At 51.5% G+C, this 26,806-nt stretch overlaps 1 protein-coding gene across 2 annotated transcripts; it reads left to right on the forward strand.

Annotated features, from left to right (window-relative positions):
- Nucleotides 1-13,335: 13,335 nt before the first annotated feature.
- LOC141091437 (uncharacterized) lies at nucleotides 13,336-18,330 on the forward strand. Of its 2 annotated transcripts, none has more exons than XM_073577001.1 (11): nucleotides 13,336-13,477; nucleotides 13,668-13,773; nucleotides 13,845-13,984; nucleotides 14,661-14,757; nucleotides 14,831-14,908; nucleotides 15,521-15,611; nucleotides 15,790-15,872; nucleotides 16,916-17,060; nucleotides 17,143-17,288; nucleotides 17,638-17,760; nucleotides 18,117-18,330. In XM_073577001.1, exons 1-11 carry the CDS (start codon nucleotides 13,410-13,412, stop codon nucleotides 18,201-18,203), a joined length of 1,164 nt encoding a protein of 387 aa, XP_073433102.1. In that variant the 5' UTR covers nucleotides 13,336-13,409; the 3' UTR covers nucleotides 18,204-18,330. The 2 variants fall into 2 exon arrangements, with proteins under 2 accessions (XP_073433102.1, XP_073433103.1); XM_073577002.1 differs by having other exon boundaries at nucleotides 15,793-15,872.
- The last annotated feature ends 8,476 nt before the right edge of the window (nucleotides 18,331-26,806 follow it).

A 26,806-nucleotide genomic window follows, 5' to 3' on the forward strand; every position in this document is an offset into this window, starting at 1 on the left:
TGGTGCAGTCACTGTGTACATACATTACATTACTGATCCTGAGATACCTCCTGTATTATACTCCAGAGCTGCACTCACTATTCTGCTGGTGCAGTCACTGTGTGCATACATTACATTACTGATCCTGAGTTACATCCTGTATTATACTCCAGAGCTGCACTCACTATTCTGCTGGTGCAGTCACTGTGTACATACATTACATTACTGATTCTGAGTTACATCCTGTATTATACTCCAGAGCTGCACTCACTATTCTGCTGGTGCAGTCACTGTGTACATACATTACATTACTGATCCCGAGATACCTCCTGTATTATACTCCAGAGCTGCACTCACTATTCTGCTGGTGCAGTCACTGTGTACATACATTACATTACTGATCCTGAGTTACATCCTGTATTATACTCCAGAGCTGCACTCACTATTCTGCTGGTGCAGTCACTGTGTACATACATTACATTACTGATCCCGAGATACCTCCTGTATTATACTCCAGAGCTGCACTCACTATTCTGCTGGTGCAGTCACTGTGTACATACATTACATTACTGATCCCGAGATACCTCCTGTATTATACTCCAGAGCTGCACTCACTATTCTGCTGGTGCAGTCACTGTGTACATACATTACATTACTGATCCCGAGATACCTCCTGTATTATACTCCAGAGCTGCACTCACTATTCTGCTGGTGCAGTCACTGTGTACATACATTACATTACTGATCCTGAGTTACATCCTGTATTATACTCCAGAGCTGCACTCACTATTCTGCTGGTGCAGTCACTGTGTACATACATTACATTACTGATCCCGAGATACCTCCTGTATTATACTCCAGAGCTGCACTCACTATTCTGCTGGTGCAGTCACTGTGTACATACATTACATTACTGATCCCGAGATACCTCCTGTATTATACTCCAGAGCTGCACTCACTATTCTGCTGGTGCAGTCACTGTGTACATACATTACATTACTGATCCCGAGATACCTCCTGTATTATACTCCAGAGCTGCACTCACTATTCTGCTGGTGCAGTCACTGTGGACATACATTACATTACTGATCCCGAGATACCTCCTGTATTATACTCCAGAGCTGCACTCACTATTCTGCTGGTGCAGTCACTGTGTACATACATTACATTACTGATCCCGAGATACCTCCTGTATTATACTCCAGAGCTGCACTCACTATTCTGCTGGTGCAGTCACTGTGTACATACATTACATTACTGATCCCGAGATACCTCCTGTATTATACTCCAGAGCTGCACTCACTATTCTGCTGGTGCAGTCACTGTGTACATACATTACATTACTGATCCTGAGTTACAACCTGTATTATACCCCAGAGCTGCACTCACTATTCTGCTGGTGCAGTCACTGTGTACATACATTACATTACTGATCCCGAGATACCTCCTGTATTATACTCCAGAGCTGCACTCACTATTCTGCTGGTGCAGTCACTGTGTACATACATTACATTACTGATCCTGAGTTACAACCTGTATTATACCCCAGAGCTGCACTCACTATTCTGCTGGTGCAGTCACTGTGTACATACATTACATTACTGATCCCGAGATACCTCCTGTATTATACTCCAGAGCTGCACTCACTATTCTGCTGGTGCAGTCACTGTGTACATATATTACATTACTGATCCTGAGTTACCTCCTGTATTATACTCCAGAGCTGCACTCACTATTCTGCTGGTGCAGTCACTGTGTACATACATTACATTACTGATCCTGAGTTACCTCCTGTATTATACTCCAGAGCTGCACTCACTATTCTGCTGGTGCAGTCACTGTGTACATACATTACATTACTGATCCTGAGTTACCTCCTGTATTATACCCCAGAGCTGCACTCACTATTCTGCTGGTGCAGTCACTGTGTACGTATATTACATTACTGATCCTATGTTACAGCCTGTATTATACCCCAGAGCTGCACTCACTATTCTGCTGGTGCAGTCACTGTGTACGTATATTACATTACTGATCCTGAGTTACCTCCTGTATTATACTCCAGAGCTGCACTCACTATTCTGCTGGTGCAGTCACTGTGTACGTATATTACATTACTGATCCTGAGTTACATCCTGTATTATACCCCAGAGCTGCACTCACTATTCTGCTGGTGCAGTCACTGTGTACATACACTACATTACTGATCCTGAGTTACATCCTGTATTATCCTCCAGAGCTGCACTCACTATTCTGCTGGTGCAGTCACTGTGTACATACATTACATTACTGATCCTGAGTTACATCCTGTATTATCCTCCAGAGCTGCACTCACTATTCTGCTGGTGCAGTCACTGTGTACATACATTACATTACTGATCCTGAGTTACCTCCTGTATTATACCCCAGAGCTGCACTCACTATTCTGCTGGTGCAGTCACTGTGTACATTACATTACTGATCCTGAGTTACCTCCTGTATTATACTCCAGAGCTGCACTCACTATTCTGCTGGTGCAGTCACTGTGTACATACATTACATTACTGATCCTGAGTTACCTCCTGTATTATACTCCAGAGCTGCACTCACTATTCTGCTGGTGCAGTCACTGTGTACATACATTACATTACTGATCCTGAGTTACCTCCTGTATTATACTCCAGAGCTGCACTCACTATTCTGCTGGTGCAGTCACTGTGTACATACGTTACATTACTGATCCCGAGATACCTCCTGTATTATACTCCAGAGCTGCACTCACTATTCTGCTGCTGCAGTCACTGTGTACATACATTACATTACTGATCCTGAGTTACATCCTGTATTATCCTCCAGAGCTGCACTCACTATTCTGCTGGTGCAGTCACTGTGTACATACATTACATTACTGATCCTGAGTTACATCCTGTATCTCTTTTATTATAAAAATATCAAAAACACAATACATAATACATAAGACAGACAAAAACAACATTCCAGAACTAAAAAACAAGACAAAACCATACAGAAACATACAACGCCTGTGCAAAACTTGCAATGTCCTTTGTGGTCCTCAAGCTTTCCAGCTTGGAAGGCCCCCAGCAGGAACTCTCCAACAACACTATACAATTTAAAAAAAAAAAAAAAAAAAAAATCCCAGATATAATCCATTCATCCTCATGCATACCCTTTCACACCCCATTCACGCTTCCCACCCATACCTATATACAAATAACTAAAGAAATACTTCCGGCCCATACTGCCTCAAAACTAGCTTTAGCCATTAACTTGGCAAAAAGAACCGCCACCGAGCTTACCACCCCTATCCTCTTTTTTTTTTTTTTTTTTTTTTTTTTTTTTTTTTTTCCCCCCCCCACCTTTTTTCCTCACCACAGGTCCATATGCGTCCATGGCCTATCACTCCACAAGGTCCATAACAGTTCGTGGCCTTATCACATCTACTTGAGGAGCACGAAAGTTTTATGCCCCTCAAGAAAAAAAAACCCTCCACCATTTGCCTCCGATGTGCTCCAGCATGCCTTTTTCCTCCATGGTCCATGGTATATCTCCACTTGCCACTTCCCTTGACTTGGGGTCCTTTGATTTTTCCATTCTCACCTCCCCCATTCACCCCCCTCCCAACCTCACTATACCCTCCCATGCCCTCTAACTAAAAGAAAATAACACGTACACAACACATAATAACATACAATACAATACATAATACAATATAACACCAATTAAATATAATTAATTACTAAATACACCATACCCTTCAAAACGTTTCTTACAGGCCCAAGTTCAGTGCCTGCAAGCCCAATATCCACTAATGCTCTATGTTTCCAAAACAAAAGACTAGAGTGGCATGCTTTAGCCCACCACCAGGAAAAGGAGTTCTCGAGGCCCCGTCCCTCACTAACTCATTCACCCTGTCCCTTAACAACTAACACTGTCCCTGCTTCTGTCCCTAAAGAAACTGTCCCTATCTGTCCCTTCCTGTCCCTACTCTACCTAACTTATCATAACTAACTCTCTATCTGTCCCTCAGTGCCTGTCCCTCCCTGTCCCTATCTGCCCCTACTTCTGTCCCTAACACACCCAGTGAAACTTATGCTATCCCTACCTTCATTCACACAGAGCTAGCTCTCCCTTGAGTGCGTTTTTAAAAGGAGAGGCCTCTCCAAAGCCAAGAGGCCTTCCTCACACCCAACCTTTCGAACTCCAAAGAACGGACCTTCACCAGGTCACCCAAGATGTTTCCTACCACCTCATCCCTTGGGAGGGTTTTTTCCGCGTCGAAACTAGGCACCGTGCATTCCAAGTGTAGAACCTAACCACTACACTGACTAGGAATAAAGTGCACGGGTCCCGACCACCCAGGGATCTGAACGCTCCATAGGCCCACTCAGCGTAGGAGAGGGACGCCAGCCGCGGCACCACCCTGTTGTAAACCTCTGCATTAAAGGGACAATGAAGCAGGAAGTGCTCCATGCTTTCCAGCACGTCGCCACACTCCTCACGAGGGCAACCCCGGTCATCGGAGTTCCTGCACTTCAAGTTATCCTTTACATGCAGCCTCCCGTGGAAGCAACGCCAGGTCAAGTCCCAAAACTTCATGGGGATCCGCTTAGAATTTAAAAGCCCCAGCCCGACCTCCAGATCCCGGCCTGGGCAATCCTTAAGGGCCAGGGGCTTCTGGAAATGGGTCAACAGGACCCTCCTGTCAAGGCATTGCCTCGACATGGTCCTGATTTCCCACATTCCCAGACCCCACCGGCGGATCACCTTCAGAACCGGGGTAGCGTAAGCCGGGAGATGCCCATGAGGTGTGCGTAGGTCCTTCACCTGCCCTCCTGTCTCCCATTCCTGGAAGAAAGGCCAAAGCCAACCCTTGCAGGAGACTACCCACGGAGGAGCCCTCTCTAGCCAGAGGTTGGAGATGTTAGTCTTAAGAAAGGTGTTTACTAGAAACACCACCGGGTTGACCATACCCAACCCGCCTAGTCTCCTCGTACGGTATGTAACCTCCCTCTTGATTAGGTTAAGCCTATTCCCCCATAACAATTGGAAGAACAGGCTATAGACCCGTGTCCAGAGAGGTTCCGGCAAGATGCACACACTGCCCAGGTATATTAATAAAGGTAGCAGAAAGCCTTTAGCCAGGGCAACCCTTTCCCTCAGGGTTAAAGACCAACCCTTCCATTGGTCCACCTTTTGGGTGGCGATCTTTAGTCTGCCCTCCCAATTTTGCTGGGGGTAATCCCCGGGGCCAAATTCGATGCCTAGAATTTTGGCGGTGGCCTGGGGCCCTGGAAGGGTGTCCGGGAGATCAAACCTGGGATCTCCCCCTCCCAGCCAGAGACTTTCACACTTATCCCGGTTGATCATGGACCCGGATGCCTCCGAGTAGCGCACTACCTCCGACATGACCAATCCGCCTCCCCTCTCGAGGACACGAAAAGGGAAACATCATCAGCATACGCCACCACCCTCAGAGAGGACCCAGAGCCCGCCTGGTCCATCCCGACTCCCGCCAACGGTCCACGATCTACCCTCCTTAGGAAGGGATCGATCGCAAACACGTATAAAAGCGGGCTCAGCGGAGAGCCCTGACGGACCCCAGAACCCACCTCAAAAGGGCGACCTGACCAACCGTTCACCAGCGGAAAAGTCTCAGCCCCTTGGTACAAGATCTCTAACCATTTTACAAACCTCCCAGGCAGACCATACCTCAAAAGGACAGACCAGAGGTACTCGTGGTTGACCCGGTCAAAGGCTTTCGCTTGATCTAATGACAGCAAGTACCCCCCCAGTGACCTGCCCTACCCTGCTCCACTGCCTCTCGGACACCGAGCACAGCACTAAAAGTACTGCGGCCTGGAACAGAGCAATGCTGGGCCCCTGAAAGGAGCCGGGGTGCAAACTTCACCAGCCGATTAAACAGCACCTTGGCCAGAACCTTCCGGTCCGTACCAAGAAGCGCTATGGGACGCCAATTCTCGATACGGGATGGATCCTTACCCTTTGACAGAATGAGGGCTGACTTCCTCATTGAGTCGGGAAGAGTGCCCGAGGAGAGACACTCATTTAATACCCCTGTCGAGAGGGACCAAGGAGTCCCTAAAAGTCTTATAGAACTCTGATGTTAAGTCATCCGGACCTGGCGATTTCTTGGGCCGAAGCCCATCAATGGCCAGTCTCACTTCCTCTTCCCTGATTTCTTCTGCCAAAACACCAAGAGAGGGATCACCCCCTAGCTCAGGGACGGTTTCAGCCAGGAAAGCCGACATCCTGTCCCGATCCAGATCCTTCTTTTCCAAGAGGTGTGAGTAGAAGGATCTGACCACCTCCAGGATCCCTGATTTGGATCTGTTCAGGGACCCCGTACTGTCGATCAGTCCTGTCACCATCTTACAATTCACTGACATCTTACAGTTTCTGTAAGGGTCGGGCGAGCGGTACTTCCCGAAGTCCCTCTCAAAAACTAAAGATGTGTGTCTATCATACTGACACCTCTTGAGCAAAGATTTCACTCTGGAGATTTCCTCACGGTCACCTCCAGTCGAGACAAGCTGCTCGAGTTTCCTCCCCAGAGCCTGATACAAGCGGTGCCTGTTCAGACTTCTGAGGCTCGAGAGCTGACGGAAGAACCCCGCCGCCCGCTTTTTGAAGATCTCCCACCACTCTGACTTACTACTACAGAGATCCAACAGCGGTACCTGGCTCTGAAGAAAATCCTCGAAGGATTGTCTCACCTCCGCTTCTTCCAGCAGGGACGAATTGAGCTTCCACAGCCCTCTTCCCATCCGATGAGTCTCTGCAACATTCAGAGAAAAGAAAATTAGACAGTGATCGGAGAACTCCACCTCAACTGCGGACACAGCAGAAAAGATGGCGTCCTCCTTCAAAAAAAACCTGTCTATTCTAGACCTACTGCTACCCCTATGGTAGGTGAAACCCCCGTGACCTGGGGTGTGCCGGATGTGAACATCCACCAGGCGAGCTTCACTGGCTATGCTATTCAACGCGACGCTATCATAAGCCAGGCGATCTCCGGGACCCCCCCGGTCACGGGACCTCGTAATGGTGTTGAAGTCCCCACCGAAGACCACCTGCCGGCTCGTAAAAAGAAAGGGCTTGATCCTCAGGAAGAGACATTTGCGGTCCCACTTGGACTGCGGGCCGTAGATGTTGATGAGCCGCAGCTCTTGTCCCCTCATGAAGACATCTAGGATCAGGCACCTCCCCATTTCCAACTCAGTAACCCGTCGGCATTCAACAGCTGCAGTCTTAAAAAGGACTGCCACCCCGCTATACGGCTCAGCCGCAAGAGACCAGTATGAGGGCCCGCACCTCCACTCCCTCCGTGCTTTATAGATGGCCCCCATGTCTGTTAGTCTGGTCTCTTGCAAGAATAAAATTTCTGCCTCAATCCGGGAGAAAAAATCAAAGGCCGTGAAGCGAGCCGCATCTGACTTAATGCTGGCGACATTAATGGACGCCAGCATCAACGGGGCGAGTTCATCCATCATGGGTGATCGAGTTGGATGGCCAGTTTCTTCCCTGCCCCGCAATCACCTCCACCTGGGGAGGGGTCAGACACCTTCCTTTTCAGGGAAGCTCCTGACGTGTCCATCCCACCCACCCCCGGTATCCTCGCCCCCGGGTTCCAGGTCTGTCCCCCCCCCTCAGGAGGAACAGTGCCCCCTGAGGGACGGACTCTGCCATCCCCTGAAGGACCCTCCAGTGTTGCCACCGGCCCAGCACCCTCGTCTGGCGGCTCATCATCTGAACCTCCGAGGGCGCTGAACCGGTTGGAGAGTCTGATCAGAGGGGGGTCAGCGGGCTCTTCCGTGTGCACCCTGGTGGTCGGGGGCGGGGGAGACTTTGAAGGCTTGTCAGCCTTCTTCCCCCCCCCCCCGTTTTGCGCTTGGCACGCCTGGTTTTGCCACCTGATGCTGTAGGCTGCTCTCTGACATCCTCGTCGACACTTTCATAACGAGAGGAGTCGTCTGAGTCAGCGGCTTTCTCCTCTCTCCATCCTCCTGATCTCCTCACTCACCACTCTCTCCCCCAGGGCCTCAGAGGCTTTGGCCACGGGCCTGGAGGGAGGAGCAGGCATCACCCCGGTTGCCCGAGGCTCCACCTGTCCCCTACCACCCTGGCTCTTTTCCTGCCTCCGTTGGTACGCAGGGCCCCTTGCAGCATTGCCCTTCCTCACTGGCCCCTCAGCCCTTCCTCCTCCGCCACCACCTGTCACAGCAGAAGCGCCACCGGGGGCTGCCCCCCCACGGTCTCCCCCCACCGGGCCTGCGGCGGCATTAGAGAAAGAGCGAGGGCAGCGGCTGAGAGGGTGACCTAGGTCACCACACAGGTGGCACCGAATATCCTTACACAAGGCGGCCAGATGACCCACCCCACCACACAAGGCACATTTCTGCACCTTGCAGTTGGCGCTGAAGTGGGTGGGGTCGCCGCACCTGTGGCAGACCTTCGGTTGCCCCTGGTAGAAGACCAGGATCCTGTCCCTTCCCAGGAACGCCGAGGAAGGGATGTGGGTGACCGTGCCGCCGGAAACCTTCAATTTAACCATGAAAGTCCAGCCCCCCGACCAGATGCCGAATTCGTCCCTGTTCTTTTTTGGAACCTCGGTGACCTCCCCGTAACGGGAAAGCCACGTCATGATGTCCACGCCTGCGAGTGACTCGTTACATGTAACCACGGTCACTCGCTTGACGGAATTTTGGCGAGACACCGCTTGAGCCACGAAGTCTCGCCATCCGGGCTCTTCTCGCACCAGCTCGTAATTCGACCAGAAGAGCTCAAGCCCCTCGGGCCGCACGAAGATGACGTCGAAGAAGCGGGACGCCGAAGGATGTATCAGGGCAAAGATGTCATTCGCCCCGAAGCCCATCTTAAGGAGGAGCTCCACCACCTTGCTCCTAGGTGGACAAGCTTCACTGCCCCCCCACCTAAGACGGACCACATTCCTTCTTGGCGGCCCCTGCCCGGCTGTGGGGAGAGACCAAACAGTCCCTCCCTCCCTTTGATTTTGGAAGGCGGCAAGGCCATGTCTCTCTATCCAGAAAGACAAGTCCACTGTCCTCCCCTCTACCACTATTGATCTATCTCCCCTTTTGAGGGCCTCCAGGAAACGGTGGTGCAAAGCGCCATCCCTGGAGCCCGGAGGCGAGGAGACCACCCCGACCCCCAGTCGCGGCCCCCGCATAATTGCGTTGAGGTCTCGCGGCCGGAGTGGCAGATGGGCCAGCCCTCCCACCACTACCACCACTTGTGCCAGCACCCTCATTCGTCCTCCCATTCACTCTCCCATTCACTCTTTTATTATTTGCATTCACCCCAGCACAGTCACCCACATTCACACTAGCACTCACTCCCTCATCCATGTCACTCATATCACCATTCACTTCAGCCAACATATCCTCAAATATGTCCACTCCGCTTTCGTTCTCACTCGCACAATTGGTGTACATAGCAACAATATTTACATTATTTACATTTCCTGAACCTGTGCAGTTCCTCTCTTTGCCTGCTGGGGGCCCTGAGCTCTCTTGCTGGGAGCTACTCCAGCTCCTGTCCAGGAGCGCCGCTGCCCCTTTAAATGCCTCAGTGCAGATGACATCATGCACGCTGCCCTGGCTGGGCCTAGGAGCAACAGCAGCTCCTGGTTTCAGCTCCATTTTTTTTTTTTCTTTTGCCGAGTTTTCATTACTCTGGGCAGGGACGGCCACTGGCACCGCTCCCTGCTCTGCACTTTTCTTCACCCCCGCCGCCGGCTTGCCAGGGAGCGCCAGAGTCCCCGCACCCTCAGATAAAGTAGGTGGGCCGGGGACCCCGACAACTCCCCGCCAGCTTTTGGGGGCAGCACAGCATTACTTGGAAGGGTGGGTGGGACAGAGGGCAGCGGGCCCGCCGCGGCCCCCTGCGAGGCCACGGCCCCCCCGGGTGACGCGAGAACAGCGGGCGGAGCCGCGCCCGCTGAGGCCACGCCCCCCCTTACCAGTCACAGCCACCACGGGCAGAGCAGCGACCCCTTGCGAGGCCACGCCCCCCCCGGGCGACGCTGGCCGGGCAACACTCGGTGAGGCCACGCCCCCCTCACGGACCACCGCCGCCACCCTATGCCCACCACTTGAGACGGGCAAGGCCAGCCACTCCCCCTCGTCGTCCCCCCCCCCTCCCTTTTTGGGCCGACGTGCCGGAGACCCCGCTCTCACCACAGGCCACATGGGAGCGACCAGCACTTTGCACCGCCTCAGCTGCTGCTTGATGTTCTGTTCGCCCTTCCTAGGCTTCTGGACCCCCACTAGCGATCCAGACTTAGCGGATCCGTACGTGGGGGGTCCAGAAGCCCCAGCACTCGCCGCCGGAGGTGCGGCCCTGGCTGTACTAACTTTACCTGGTGCCAGGCCAGCCCCCCCTGCCACCGAGGGCTGAGCCTGGACACCACCACCACAACCAGCACCGACCTCCATGTCGCTGCCCTGGTCTGAACTGTCACCAGATGCGACAGTCAGGTCACAACAGTCATCTCTCTCCCCGCTCAGGGCCCAAGCCGGGGTGGGTAGCGGGTTCCACACAGCGGGACAGAGGGGCCCCGGGAAGAGGAGCAAAAACCAGTTGTTCCTCCACGCCTTCAGAGGCCTTACGCCTGCGCCTCCTGTTTCTCCTCCTCCCGGTTGCCCCATCCTCCGGGCAGACCTCATACCCAAACAGCAGCGTGCCAAACCGTGCTGGGGATTCAGTCTGCCGTACTTGTTTAAGGATGAGGCAGCCCCCCTCAGAACTACTCCCGCTCCCTCCATCCTCCCCCTCGCTCCCGCTTTCCTCCGCGTTACTGGAGTCCAGCGGGAGGGCCACCTGCTCGGGGGTTATCCCGCTGCATGTTACCTGACTCACGCTGGTGTCCGCCAGGTCTTCAGGTGGAGGTGGCCCGGATGTGGTGTGGGCGCCATCTTGCTCTTCCTCCTCCTCGCTTTCCTACACCTGGATGGGGACTCCTGACCCCCCAGGAGACCCACCGGCCATGGCCCTGAACCGGTCCTCTGCAGCTTCTCCTGGAAGGGGCTGCTGCCGGCCATGATGGTACTTCGCCGGTCCTCCAGGGCCCGAATCTCCCCTTTCAGCCGCTTGACCGTGGCGGTGACCTCCGCTCTCTTTGAGGCAGGGAGCCTGTTTTTACTGATGACCCGGGCTCCCTCCAACTCCCCCCGGAGTCTCCTGAGCTGCTTGCCGGCCTCCTCGTACTCGGAGAGGTGGGCATGAATGCGGGAGGCGTAGGTGGTAGCTGGCTCTCCCGCAACCTTGGAGCCCCAGATGTTAAGGGGGGGCCCCGCCTCACCTCTGCCAGCTGCTGCACTTCCGGGAGAAGGGCCCGCCACAGCCTTCACTTCGGGGGTCCCGGACCCTGGAGCCTTGCGGCCCCCTGGGGTCCGCTTTTTCCCCATCCCTGGGACTGGCTGGCTGTGCCTTGGGCCTCCTGGTGGTGGATGAGGCCCCCCACCCCCAGCTGGCTTGCCGGAGGGTGGGAGCCAGGGGCACAGCCCCGGCGCTCAGTCCCAGGGAGAGTCCTCTTTCCTGGGAAGGGGGCAGATGGAAAGTCCTTGCAGGAAAAAAAACCTCCCTTCCCAGGAGCTTAGCAAAACCCCAGCCTGCAGAGCTCAGCCCAGACGCTCCTCCTCTTCCTGGGCGTGCCCAGAGCTTCACTCAGTATGCTGCTGGTGCAGTCACTGTGTACATACATTACTGATCCTGAGTTACATCCTGTATTATACTCCAGAGCTGCACTCACTATTCTACTGCTGCAGTCACTGTGTACATACATTACATTACTGATCCTGAGTTACCTCCTGTATTATACTCCAGAGCTGCACTCACTATTCTACTGCTGCAGTCACTGTGTACATACATTACATTACTGATCCTGAGTTACATCCTGTATTATACTCCAGAGCTGCACTCACTATTCTGCTGCTGCAGTCACTGTGTACATACATTACATTACTGATCCTGAGTTACATCCTGTATTATACTCCAGAGCTGCACTCACTATTCTGCTGGTGCAGTCTCTGTGTACATACATTACGTTACTGATCCTGAGTTACATCCTGTATTATACTCCAGAGCTGCACTCACTATTCTGCTGGTGCAGTCACTGTGTACACACATTACGTTACTGATCCTGAGTTACATCCTGTATTATACTCCAGAGCTGCACTCACTATTCTGCTGGTGCAGTCACTGTGTACATACATTACATTACTGATCCTGAGTTACATCCTGTATTATACTCCAGAGCTGCACTCACTATTCTGCTGGTGCAGTCACTGTGTACATACATTACATTACTGATCCTGAGTTACATCCTGTATTCTACCCCAGAGCTGCACTCACTATTCTGCTGGGGCAGTCACTGTGTACATACATTACTGATCCTGAGTTACATCCTGTATTATACTCCAGAGCTGCACTCACTATTCTGCTGGTGCAGTCACTGTGTACATACATTACATTACTGATCCTAAGTTACATCCTTTATTATACTCCAGAGCTGCACTCACTATTCTGCTGGGGCAGTCACTGTGTACATACATTACATTACTGATCCTGAGTTACATCCTGTATTATACTCCAGAGCTGCACTCACTATTCTGCTGGGCCAGTCACTGTGTACATACAATACTGATCCTGAGTTACATCCTGTATTATACCCCAGAGCTGCACTCACTATTCTGCTGGTGCAGTCACTGTGTACATACAATACTGATCCTGAGTTACATCCTGTATTATACCCCAGAGCTGCACTCACTATTCTGCTGGGGCAGTTACTGTGTACATACATTACATTACTGATCCTGAGTTAAATCCTGTATTATACTCCTGAGCTGCACTCACTATTCTGCAGGTGCAGTCACTGTGTACATACATTACATTACTAATCCTGAGTTACATCCTGTATTATACTCCTGAGCTGCACTCACTATTCTGCTGGTGCAGTCACTGTGTACATACATTACATTACTGATCCTGAGTTACATCCTGTATTATACTCCAGAGCTGCACTCACTATTCTGCAGGTGCAGTCACTGTGTACATACATTACATTACTAATCCTGAGTTACATCCTGTATTATACTCCTGAGCTGCACTCACTATTCTGCTGGTGCAGTCACTGTGTACATACATTACATTACTGATCCTGAGTTACATCCTGTATTATACTCCAGAGCTGCACTCACTATTCTGCTGGGGCAGTCACTGTGTACATACATTACATTACTGATCCTGAGTTACATCCTGTATTATACTCCTGAGCTGCACTCACTATTCTGCAGGTGCAGTCACTGTGTAATTACATTACTAATCCTGAGTTACATTCTGCGTTAAACTCCTGAGCTGCACTCGCTTGTTTTCTTTCTTCAGCATTAATAATGGCGCGGAGTTCCTATGAGAGTTGTTGCTGGTTCCCGTCCGGTCTGAGGGAGAAGACGAGTTGCAGGTAATTGGATGGACGGTCTGGTCTTGCAGTGTCGGGGCCTCTGCTTGCTGTCACTCACTAGGCGCTGTCCTTGGCGTTTCCTGGGGATGTTACTGCTGCGGTGCTGGATGCACAGTTACACGGCTTGTTAGTGATCAGGTGTTGGTGAGCCGCTCTTGCTGATTGCCGCTGTCTCTTGTTCTCTCCTCAGACGTGGCTGCTGCGATGTGTTGCGGTTCTGCAGGAGCCGGGCTCAGATTGCGGACTTTCCTCCAGGCTCGCCGTGTGTCCATGAGGTTGTAACGCTGCTGGCAGAGGTAATGGTGCGTCCGCTTGTCCTGCTCCCTATAACCCCCAGTATCGGTGCCGTCACTGCCCCCTGTACCAGCTTCTTGTAGATGGCGGCTGCGCTCGGACCGTGTCCTGTAGATGTTGGGACTCTCGGCAGTTTTCTCTGGCCACGGTGCTCTCCTCAGCCTTCCTCCCCAGACGCCATGAAGTTGAGTGCAGACCTCGTGGGGCCCTGAGGTGAGTGTGACCCCCATTAACCCTTACATGCCGTGCCGTCTGCTGACTGGTTCCCCATAGACGAGTGAGGCTGTGATTAATGGCGACGTTACTGCACGGACACCCCGGATCGGAGAAAACGCTGATCCTGGATTTGTCGGCAGTGGAGCTCCCCAATGGGTGCCGATCCTTGTGTGCGCGGGATCTTGTGCTGTCCCTCCAAGCCCCTGGCAAAGTAATCACTGGCGCAGTCCTGACCCTGATAACGGCCCCCCTGGGAGGTGTAGGGGCGCATAGGTAAAATGCGTGTGACTCTACAGGATCCCCATTATGTCGGGCACGTGACGGCCAGTGGGGAGGGTTTATGAAGGTAAACGACGTCTAGTGCCACCTACAGGATGCGGCAATCGGGAGTCAATATCTGCCTTTCTAATGAGTCAGATAAAAGCCAAACCGGACAGTGTTTGTAGACTCATGTTTCAGGGCCTTTGCTGCTCTTCAGTGCAAAACGAGAGGTCTGACTTGGCTGGATGAGAGGCCTCTGACGGATCTACTGGGTAGTTTCTCCTTGTGGAAAGGATCACTGTCTCTTCTCACAATCTTTTGCCTAATATTGTAATCGACCCCCTCACCGGCGCTGATGGCGGCACATCATAGACCTGGCGACCCCCATATTCACTGCTGCTCTTATACACAGGTGCCGTCTGCTCCGCGGGTTGTTCTTCCAGATGGATCTGATGCGTCACTGCCATAAAATGACGACCGTGGTCCCCTGGATCCAAGACCTCCTAGAGGTAGGTGACAGTGGGTGGTGGGCGCATGGAGGGTCCGGATGTGACCTTTTCTTACTACCTCTCTTACGTGCAGGTTTGCACTGCTGGTTTGGTTTCCCGGCCGCAGGGTTTGTGCCTGTCCTGCAGGGGGCGCCAGGCGGTGTTGTCGGAGGTGAGTAGGGGAACCCCTCACTGTTTAGTTGTTCTGATTCTGGATTGTGGGTGGAGGGGGTCCGCCCGGGATGCTGGATTGTGGGTGGAGGGGGTCCGCCCGGGATGCTGGATTGTGGGTGGAGGGGGTCCGCCCGGGATGCTGGATGGTGCGTGGAGGGGGTCCGCCAGGGATGCTGGATGGTGCGTGGAGGGGGTCCGCCTGGGACGCTGGATGGTGCGTGGAGGGGGTCCGCCTGGGACGCTGGATGGTGCGTGGAGGGGGTCCGCCCGGGACGCTGGACGGTGCGTGGAGGGGGTCCGCCCGGGACGCTGGATGGTGCGTGGAGGGGGTCCGCCCGGGACGCTGGATGGTGCGTGGAGGGGGTCCGGCCGGGATGCTGGATGGTGCGTGGAGGGGGTCCGGCCGGGATGCTGGACGGTGCGTGGAGGGGGTCCGCCCGGGACGGTGCGTGGAGGGGGTCCGCCCCTGATTCCGGATTGTACATATAAACACCCCACCAATCCCCTGATGTGCGGTGGGGCAGGGGGCTCTCGCTGTGTTGGGGGTCTCATGAGACCGTCTGCGTCGGACCGTAAGTGCGTGGTAATGCTCAGTGTTCTTCCTTGTCAGGTGTCTGCAGGCAAAATGCACAAACCCAGCAAAAGACAGGCGGCAGCGGTCCGGAGGTCAGAGGAGCGCAGAGCTGCGGCAAACATACTTGGTGAGTCGTGGGGGAGGGGTTGACAGTTATCTGATATCGGGGGTCCGCCTTTCTGGAGTATAGGGGTCCTGGATATCCCGTTCTGACAGGCGGCACGAGATTCATGAACGTATCAGAAGTGACCAATGTCTGAGTGAAGGGGTAAAAATCTGATACCCCCCCCCCTTCCTGTCTCCAGCAGAATACCTGTGCGATCCAGAGAAGACTGGAGATGACGACTTATCGGGGGCCGAAGAGCGAAGCGGCCACAGACTGAAACCCGTGAGTGATGGCGGAGGAAACCGCAATCCCAATAATGACACATACACACCGGGGGTCACCCGCACCGCAGCCTGACACATCGGGGGTCACCCGCACCCCCCTCCAACATCAGGGTCTGACCCCACAAGTGCTCTTCTGGATGATACAGAAATTCTCAGACTCTTAAAAAATCTTGTAGAAAATCTTTCCAGAAGAGCGAGAGCCGTTATATCTGCAGAGCGGAGACTCCATATTAATGTCCATGGATTAGTCACACGTTACCTGGGGGGGTGGGCATGACCCAGATACTAAAAACTAAAATAGAAAGGTGCAAGAAAAAATGGAGAGGGAACCAGATCCAAGGTGTGCGCTGCGTGAAGGTAATGCATATAGGCTTTGCAGTAGCTGCTGTTTTAGAGTCAACAATACAAAGGAGGCGATGGGAGACTGTGCGCCATAAACCTGCATGTTCCTGAAGTAGAGCGAAACGTGCGTCAAGGCAGTGGGATGCCATTGTATGCACAGTGGCTCACATTGGAAGGTAATAGTGGTTTTCACACTCCACTTCTCATAGGAATATTAAAATATCTTTATACAAACACTGCGCCTTCTAGTTGTCATTATAATGGCCCCGGGCAAAGCACAGGACTTCAGATTGAACAGCGTGTGCAGGTTTACGCAGCAGATGGTCCTGTCGCCTCCTTTCTATTGACTTTAAATGGCCGCTATTGCCAATTGCTGCAAAGCCTCTATTAACTTCACTCAGCGCACACCTTGGATCTGTTGGGGATTCACTGGGGATGAAGGTTACCCCCCCCTCCATCATTGGTGTCCGTGCCTTCCTGGGTCCTGGCGACTTCAGGAGCACAACTGTGTGGAGGCGGCCAGCAGACTGATGGCTTAGCCAGCCCCCTCCTCAGAGCTGATGAATACAGTAGGGTGGCTCGCCTACTGGGACGAATGTCTGCCTCCTTCACATTCATCGCACCGCTCTGGTTACACGCTGACGTGGGCACTATGGGGCAAGAAGCGAAGTTCTGTGGCTGACCCTCGCTCTCCCGCAGGGTCTCCTCTCCTCGGCCCAGCAGCTGAAGAATTCTCTGAAGAAGGATTTGGAGACTCATCAGCTTTATCTTGGTGCCATAGAGACCCGGCTGAGCGGCCTGGAGCGCCGGGCACAGGACGTCACCAAGCGCCTGGAGAGGGCCAGTAAGTGAGGCTACTACTCCCCCATCCTCCTCCTTCATCTGATGCCCAGCACCCACTATCCTCCCCTGACTCTGTGCTGCAGATCTGGAGCTGGAAGCCATTAAACAAGGAAGCGTCGCCCTGAAGACCCTCGTGGACAAGCCCATCCCTTCTACGGTTACAGAACCTGTGGACGGTCTGTGGGAAGATTTGTTGCTGTGCGGACTGACGGGGAAGATCGCCCGCCCGGTACGTATGTACAATGCATAACCTGTGAGAAAGTGAGTACACCCCATAAGTCAATTACAGATGCTTCTGGGCAAGTAATTGTTGTAATTGTATGTAAATGACAGATCTGAGGGTGCACTCGGTGGTCGTACTTGATGGTCGCACTCGGTGGTCGTACTTGATGGTCGCACTCGGTGGTCGTACTTGATGGTCGCACTCGGTGGTCGTACTTGATGGTCGCACTCGGTGGTCGTACTTGATGGTCGCACTCGGTGGTCGTACTTGATGGTCGCACTCGGTGGTCGTACTTGGTTAATTCCATGACTGCAGGTGTTGCTTGCACTTTATATTGGACTTTTCCTCCCTTCAGGGTTTGTGCAGAAGGAAAGACCCCGAGCGCAGCTGTGCCAGGGATCATCCAGCAGGTGGCGGCAGTGTGTACCAGAGGGCAGACGTACGGAGCGGACTGTCCAGCTGTCAGCAGCACGTGGATGTGAGTGAGGGTCTGTGGGGGGGCTCGTGATATACAGCCCCCAATATAAGGGGAGGTGCAGGGAAGAAAAGGGATCAAACACAACTGTTTCATCATTTGCTGAGATCTGTTTGCTGCCAGTGAATGGAACATATCGAGGGTCTGCTGATCACAGCTGCAGGTCTGGTACAATGTAGTCTACAAGCAATTGTAGTGAACCCTCAGCCGTGAGTCAGTATTGGGTCTGTGCCAGTTCTTGGCTTGTTATCTTCTGCTGCAGCCGACCCTTCTTGTGTACAGGCTAATCCAGAGTGGGGTTGCTGGGACTTCTAGTTCTCCAGTGTCCTCCTCACATCCCGCTTTCTTTTCCTTTCCAGGTTCTCTTACAGCAGATAACGCAACAAATTGACCAGATGGAAAGTGACATAAAGGTGACGTCCGCGTTGCGCCATAACGCCAGGTAGCGAGGCCGCGGAGCGCTCGTCAGTCATCTCGCTGCAGAGCGCTCGTCATCTCTCGCCGCTGCTCTCGGGGAAGGAAAATCTCAGATTTCAGAATTGTCATATTTAATAAACTTATTTATTAACTGCAGGAGCTGCGCTCGATCTGATTTTCTCATGAACCGCAGAGATTGTCGTTTATTCGCCGTCGCTGTGGCGGCCGCACCGCCTGAGAAATGGCCACAAGCTGAAATGCTGCCACTAGGGGGTGCTCTGTATTCTGAGCTGTAGTCATACCTGTGCACAGAGCTCCCCCTAGTGGTGGCCCCTGATGGGTAGAATCCAGACTTGTGACCATATAACAAACACTACCGCACAGGTGCCGGCTGGATCTGCCAGTGACGCCTCTTGCACCAGTCTGATGTTTAACCATTTAGATGCTGTTGTCAGTTGCTAACAGCTGGTTTTGAATAAAGCGATTGTTGGTTGCATTAGCAGCTGTGGCCTGCAGGGGGCGCTGAAGCCCTTCATAGGAAATTGCACTGAAGCGATGTACTAAAAAGAATGAAGAAAAGAAATAAAGAAAGAACATAGTAACTTATAGGGCCAAAGATACGGAGCGGTATTCGAGATTTCATTTTGATAATTCATGTTCATTTCATAATGTGTAGACAATTTTAGGAAGTCAACATAGATCCCATATAAACAGGGGCATATTCTATTCCCTGAGCTTTATAGGCGGGGAATGAACATGAAATATATGTAGATCATAAAGGACATGTGTTCTCCTATTATCTGCTTATATTTCATGTTCATTCCCCACCGATCAAGCTCTCGGCGCAGCGCCCCCTTCATGGATTGCTACACTTCCTTTTCCCGGGGGCTTCACCGAACCATAACAGACTTTTCCCCATTGAGGAGATCAGTTAGGGATGTTGTTCTCCCCAAAAACTTTAGTATGAACCTCCGATGATACCGAGAAACACTCTCACCTGTTTGGTGGTCACAGGTTCTGGATGGCCTTGATTTTATTTGGGGTTCAATAACCCCACAGCCGATCAAGCACCGGGCTTCCTCAAGCCCTACCGCACACTTCTTGGGATTTGTCGTCAAGCCCGCGGCTCTAAGCGAATCTACTACCGCTTGCTCCTGGGGCAAGTGCCAGTCAGTACTAAAGATGATGTCACCCAAATACGCTGACGCATACTTCCGATGGGGTTCCAGCACTGTCCATAAGCCTCTGGAACGTGACTGGGGCCCCATGTAGTCTATGAGCAGGACGACATAGTGGTACAGTCCCTCCAGTGTTATGAACGTCGTCTCTTCCTTTGCCGACTCCGTAAGACACCTGCCAATAACCCTTGGTCAGATTGACCCAGTTGCTTGATCAGCTCGTCCACCCTGGGCATTGGATGAAGGTTGAATTTTGACGCCTCATTTAAATTACTGGATTCATTACAGAATCGTAACGACCCGTCCGGCTTCGGCATAATCGGGCTAGCTCGGTCACTCTGAGATTCCTCAGTTTCTCCCAGCTGGAGCATTTGGCTTGTCTCTGGGCCTCGGGCACATGGTATGGTTTCACTCATACCCTTACGTGAGGTTGGTGATGTCATGCTGGATCACAGAGGTACGACCGGGTAGACCTGAGAATGCATCAGTATTCCCTTGTATCAATTTCCGCACCTCCCGCTGCTGCTGTTTCGAGAGGTGTCTTAGTTTTACCTCCCTCTGTTCGGGCTGATATCAGAGGGTCCCCAGAGGTTGGGATGGAAGTCACCTCTGTAAGCATACACTCCCGGTCCTTCCATGCTTTCAACAGATTCACGTGATAGAACTGTACGGGCTTTGTTTTTCCGGGCTGGTAAACTCTGTAGTCTACTTTGCCCACTTTTTTCCGAACTTCATACGGCCCTTGCCACTTGGCCATGAGCTTGCTTTCGGCAGGAGGCACAAAAACCAACACCTGATCTCCGACGTGAAAGGAGTGAACTGCGGCCTTTCTGTTATACACGCGGCTCTGCGCTGCCTGACCACCGCGATCGGTCCTGTATGTTGGCCACATGCTCAATGACACTTATGCGGCGTTGGTTCCTGCCCCCACGTCTTTTTGGCTACGTCCAGCAGACCCCCTAGGATGCCTGCCATACAGTAGCTCAAAAGGTGAAAACTCCGTGTATGAGGAAAATGAGTCATTGCCTAAATAACCGAAGCACTCATCCAGGGCTGCCTGCTGCATCTCCTTGGTTTGTGAATGACATGCTGCCCCACCCCCATTAGGTTTTTGCAGTATAACACTGAGGGTCTCATGCTGCATTCCCCACTCCCTCTTTCCCCTGTTGGAATCTCCACTCGCCCCTCCCTTCAGGTAAACGAGCTTTGGGTAAGGTGAGATCATGCTCTGCTGGCACAAGCAGGGAGTAAAGTTTTCCAGCCACATGTTCCTTTGTCTATTTCAGATCGAATGTAATAAAACACAATAAGCCCAGAGACAGGAAACTTATATTTTCGGGATCAGCATAATTAAAGCTACACACAGCAACGTTTTGCACCCACCAGAAACCGAGAAAAGGGTTTCTGCCTTCCAGTCACCTGCAGATGGGCCCTGTTTGGTATCTGCAGAAAGATAAATTTGTAAGTGAACATAGGATACCCCTGTCGTCACTTTGTGAGCTTCCCAGCAAGAGATGCGCAAGATAGACATTTTCTAAGAACATTTTAAAAGGGGGCGTATGTCCTCTAGCTCAGCCCCCCACTGAGGTCAGCAAGGGAAAGGTATAAAGCTCAGAGGCTCAAATCAGAGGGGTGACACTTGCCTGGAGAATGCGCTACAAGAAGCTGCGCATATGTACCCTTTGTTCTGGGACAGTTCTCCCTCATCAACACATCCTACCAGTGACTGAGATGTGTAAGTTCTTATTTTAATCCTCTTATCTGTAGCTGTTTGTATATACCGTATTTTGTCTCCTTTTGTAATATATTTTGTATTTTTGTAAACGCTGCCTATACTTTTGGAGTAAACGTATAAAATTTACTAGTTTTGTTTTCCTTGCTCTATGAACGAACCGCCACGTCCTCCGCGCTAAACTACGCTATCTTGTGGGTGGGTTTTAATATCAAGCGAGGAGCTGGTGGCAGCAAAGTGTTCTGGGGTATTTGGGAAACTCTGGCAGTGACGGAACAGAGGTTTAGGGAATGTGCACACTAGGGTGACCGCAAAAAATCGATGTCTCAATTTCTGACATTTTTTTCCCCCCCACATATGAGATCCGGTCACCCTAGTGCACACGGTGCAGATTGTCCTGCGGATTTGGCTAAATCCGCAGGTAAAAAGACCTGCATTTTACCTGCAGATTTAGTGCGGATTACCCCTGCGTTTTGACACCTGTGGTTTTCTATAATAGTGCAGGTGTCAAAACGCTGCGGATTCCGCACAAAGAATTGACATGCTGAGGACATGCTTATCCGCACGAAAAAATCTGCAGCATGTGCACAGTGTTTTTCAAATTTCATTGACTTTAATGCTACTGTACAACGCAGCAGAATCTGCAACGTGTGCCCATAGCCTTATGTGTGTATTTCCTGCCTGAGACTTGGGATATACATACCACCCTCACTGAAGAGTGCCCAATAGCCAGTACATGGCAAGGCAGCCTTTCTGGTGACTACTTATATTAGGTGTAGTTCCCTGACTGACCTAAGTGTAAGGGGGTGCCAGAGAGCTGCAAGTTCCTAACCGGAACTGAAAGTGGAAACAAAAGTGTGGGTTTACATATCCCACAACCATTTATATAAAATAAGTAAATTCTTAACCTTTGGGGGCAACCTTCCCCCTAACCCCTAACATATTCGTGTCAGAAGTGGGATAGACAAATCCCTTACACCGTGGAAGCCTGCGGTACTTCCCAAATGGTGAACATCAAGTAGGGCAACAGCATGTCCCAATTCCTTCTTCAACATGGATTTTTAGGGTTTTGTTGAAGCGCTCGACTAACCAGTCAGTCGGGGGGTGATACACCGACTTATGCAACTGTTTTATTTTTTAGAAGCTTGCACAGTTCCTTCATCACCTTGGACATGAAAGCAGTCCTCTGATCAGTGAGGATCTCCTTCGGTAGCCCAAGGCGACAGAACATGGCAAACATCTCCTGGGCGATGAGTTTAGCTGAGGTGTGACACAGCGGAATGGCTACCGGGTGGTGTAAACTACGACCACCAGTATGTGTTGGTGGCCCCGGGCAGATTTTACTATCTGCTCAAAGGGTACCTCTATGATGGGCAGAGGTACCAAGGAACTTCAGTAGTTTGTGAGGGGTGAGGTCGTTTGGCACTCTGGACCTCCGCGTCGACCCAGGCCAAAAAAAGCTGCAGGATGCGTTCCTGCGTCTTTTTGGCCCCCAAGTGCCCTCCCAGCATGTAGATATGTCCCATTTCTAGCACCGCGCGACGGTAGGGTTGAGGCACTAGCAGCTGTACTACCACCTCATCCTGGATTTTGTGAACCCTATACAATAGGTTTTGGTTGACAGCCATGCAGGGAAAGACAGTTTCTGCACCCGGTTGCTGAGCCACTCCATTAACCTCTATCACCCTTTCTCTTACATGAGCAAGTGTGGGATCCTGGAGCTAAGCTGTCCCAAACTTACCAGGGGACACTTCCAGCTCGGGGATCAGTGGGGTCTCCTCGACCAATCCTGACCATACCTCTAGGGGAGACCTATCGGCGTTGCATTCTAACCCTATGTCGGCGACCCCTATGGGAGGTTAACCCTGGTCTCCCACAGGGACCAGTACAGGGGATAGTCTCTTCCCAATATAGTTCAATACGGAAGCGTCTTCACTACTCCCACCATATGACTTATCTCACCACATGGGGTGGAAAACGTAGCCTCCGTGGTCAGGTACTCTCGGAGCTCCCCATGTATGCATACCACCCCACCTTCCGTCCATTGGGGTTTTCCCCAGGGACCAGTGTACCAGAGTCACTAAGCTCCCCGAGTCCAAGAGAGCGTCGCGCTCATACCCACTAACGAGTACCTCGCACAGCTGGGGTTACTGGCAGGGTCTGTAGTGGCAGTGCAGACTGGCTGGGCTTACATAGATACACTGCGGGTATACCCGCAGTCCATAGGTTCTGCTGTCAGGAGGCACGTGGCAACCACAGGTCCGGGTGCTTGAAATCGACAACACTTAACTGCAACACGATGGGACCTTGGAGCTGATTTAGGGGACACAGGGAATATAATATACACCTGTTTATATGGTATATGTGTTCATTGCTCTATCTACATATATTTCATGTTCATTCCCCTCCTATAAAGCTCAGGGAATATAATATACACCTGTTTATATGGGATATGTGTTCATTCCCCTATTATCTACATGTATCATATCTTCATCACCCACCTATAAAGTGGGGCTTGCACGCATTCAACAAAGCATCGCATTAGCTAAGCATCAAGCAAAAGACAGTTACTCCATGGCAGTTAGTCAGGGCAGTAGTCAGGTAATTCACACTTTGCTCTCCCTTTTAACCATGTGCTTTTTTTTATATTCTCCTGTGTTCCCTTGCCATCCACATACACCGCCCCATCCCCCCTCCATCACGACTCATACACATCAGCCCCGCTATACTTCCCTCTCTCATGTACAGCTCCTATGCACTTCTCACCTTCCTGAAAAACCTCAGCCCATCTTGCCCAAACACATTGCACAAAAAAACTTCTTACATTTCAAAGAATACAATTCAAACATTCCCCGAGACCCACAAACAGACGTGGTGGAGTCGGCATACTCCCGTCCCCACTAGCCACTTGCCAGGTCATCCCCCCAGTTCCATAACTTTCATTCCCTTCTTTTGAGGTCCACACCATCAGGCTCTTCCATCCCCTCCCCCTCAGAGTAGTGGTCATATACCGGCCCCCAGGCTCACCCACCCACTTCCTTGACCACTTCTCAGCCTGGCTGCCGCACTTCATGTCCTCCAGAGCTACCAACCCTTATGCTGGGAGGCTTCAACTTCCCCATTAAAAGCCCCACATCTGCATCCCAGCTTCTGTCACTAACCACTTCTCTCGGCCTATCACAGCTTTCAACCTCTGAGACACACAAAGACGATAACACCCTTGACCTGGTCTTTGTCCGGCTCTGTTCAATCTCCTACCTAAATAACTCACCACTTCCCCTCTCTGACCACAACATTTTCTCCTTCACGCTCACAAATCCTCACCCACCCCAGCTCACTCCTACCTACCACACAATCAGAAATCTACAAGCCATTAACCCTCAGACACTTTCAGACTCCCTACACTCATCACTGTCCCCAATCTCCTCTTTTTCCTGTCCTGATCTGGCTGTTCATCACTACAATGGCACTTTCAGAAGCACCCTTGACCAAGTAGCACCCCTCACCCTCAGAACCTCCGAGCACAGAATAAAACAGCCCTGGCTCACATCGCAAACTCGACTTCTCCAGCGATACTCTAGGAGTGCTGAACGCCGATGAAGAAAAACCCGCACACCAGAAGACGTCATCCACTTCAAATTTATGTTAAGAACTTATAACTCTGCCCTTCACCTCACCAAACAGACCTTCTTCACCACCCTGATCTCCTCACTAGCCAACAACCCATAGAAACTTTTTGACACTTTTCACTCCCTCCCCCTATCACAGACATTTGTACTGATGACCTGGCCTAACAGTTTATAAAGAAAATAGATAATATCTGTCAGGAAATCCGCTCCCAAACACCAAGCGCTGTGACTCCCATCCCTTCCTGCATCTCCCCTGGCTCACTTTCCACATTTGATCCCATCACAGAAGAAGTCTCCAGACTCCTCCTCTACTTCTCGTCCGACTACATGCCCTACCGACCCCATTCCCTCACATCTCCTCCAGTCTCTCCAGTCGTCACAACTCACCTAACTACAATCTTTAATCTCTCCCTCTCCTCGGGCATTTTCCCATCCTCCTTCAAACACGCCATCATTACTCCATTATTAAAGAAACCCGCTCTCGACCCTGCACAAACAACTACAGACCAATCTCCAATCTCCCCTTCATCTCTAATCTTTTGGAGCGCCTAGTTTACTCCCGCCTTACCCGTTACCTCTCCATTCACTCCCTCCTAGACCCTTCACAGTCCGGCTTCCGCCCCCTTCATTTGACTGAAACTGCACTCATCAAAGTGACCAATGACCTTCTGACAGCAAAACGTAACGGTGACCACTCTCTGCTCATTCTTCTTGACCTATCTGCAGCTTTCGACACTGTTGACCACCGTCTCCTACTCTCTAGGCTCCAGTCACTAGGCATTAAGGACATCGCTCTTTCCTGGTTCTCTTCCTATCTTTCTGACGGCTCCTTCAGTGTTTTGTTCTCTGGCTCCACGTCATCTCTTCCTCTTGCTGTCGGGGTACGTCAGGGCTCAGTCCTTGGCCCCTTTCTCTTCTCTCTCTACACGGCCCCAATTGGACAGACCATCAGCAGATTTGGCTTTCGGTACCATCTTTATGCTGATGACACACAACTATATACGTCATCCACCAACCTTACCCCCGCTGTACTACAGAACGCCAGTGACTGTCTGTCTGCAGTCTCCAACATTATGTCCGCTCTCTATCTGAAACTCAACCTCTCCAAAACTGAACTTTTTCTGCTCCCGCCGTCTACTAACCTCCCTAAATCTGACATTTCCCTCTCCGTGGGTGGCACCACAATAACACCCCGGCAGCAGGCGTGCTGTCTGGGTGTTATGTTTGACACCAATCTCTCCTTCACATCCCATATACAATCTCTTGCCGCTTACACCTAAAGAACATCTCTAGAATCCGCCCTTTTCTCACCATGGAAATAGCAAAAACCCTCACTGTCACCTTGATCCACTCCCGCCTGGATTACTGTAACGCATTATTAATTGGCCTCCCTGTTACTTGACTTTCCCCTTTCCAGTCCATACTTAATGCAGCAACCAGGGTCGTCCATCTGGCTAATTGGTACTCGGACACGTCCGCTCTTCATCAGTCCTTACATTGGCTGCCCACTCATTATAAGATTCAATTCAAAGTACTTGTTCTCAACCACAAAGCTCTCCACAGTGCAGCACCCCCTTACATCTCCTCCCTCAATTCTGTCCATCGGCCTAACCGACCGCTGCGCTCTGCAAACAACTTTCGACTAACCTCCAAGACTTCTCCCGCGCTGCTCCTATCCTCTGGAATGCTCTACCCCAAGAAATCAGGACTATCCACAATTTGCATACTTTCAGGCGCTCCCTCAAAAAACATTTGTTCAGAGCGGCCTATCACGTTCACTAATCACAGTCATTCTATGTGTAAGTGTGCGTGTGTAGCCCATTCACTATCTCCATCCATCCTTCAGGATGGCTGGACCATCATTGTAGATACTTCATTGTATATACACCCCTGTCCTCTGTATCTCCCCCTCCTCACTGTAGAGTGTAAGCTCTCACCAGCAGGGGCGGCTGATTGTGCTTTTATTATTGTATTGTTAACATTGTTACTTATGACTTGTGTTTAAAACTGTAAAGCGCTGCGGAATATGTTGGCGCTATATAAAGATTATTATAATAATATACACCTGTTTATATGGGATATGTGTTGATTTA

The sequence above is a fragment of the Dendrobates tinctorius genome, unplaced genomic scaffold (assembly GCF_039654945.1).
Source record: "Dendrobates tinctorius isolate UK_male_01 unplaced genomic scaffold, ASM3965494v1 ptg000054l, whole genome shotgun sequence".
NCBI classification, from domain to species: Eukaryota; Metazoa; Chordata; class Amphibia; order Anura; family Dendrobatidae; genus Dendrobates; species Dendrobates tinctorius.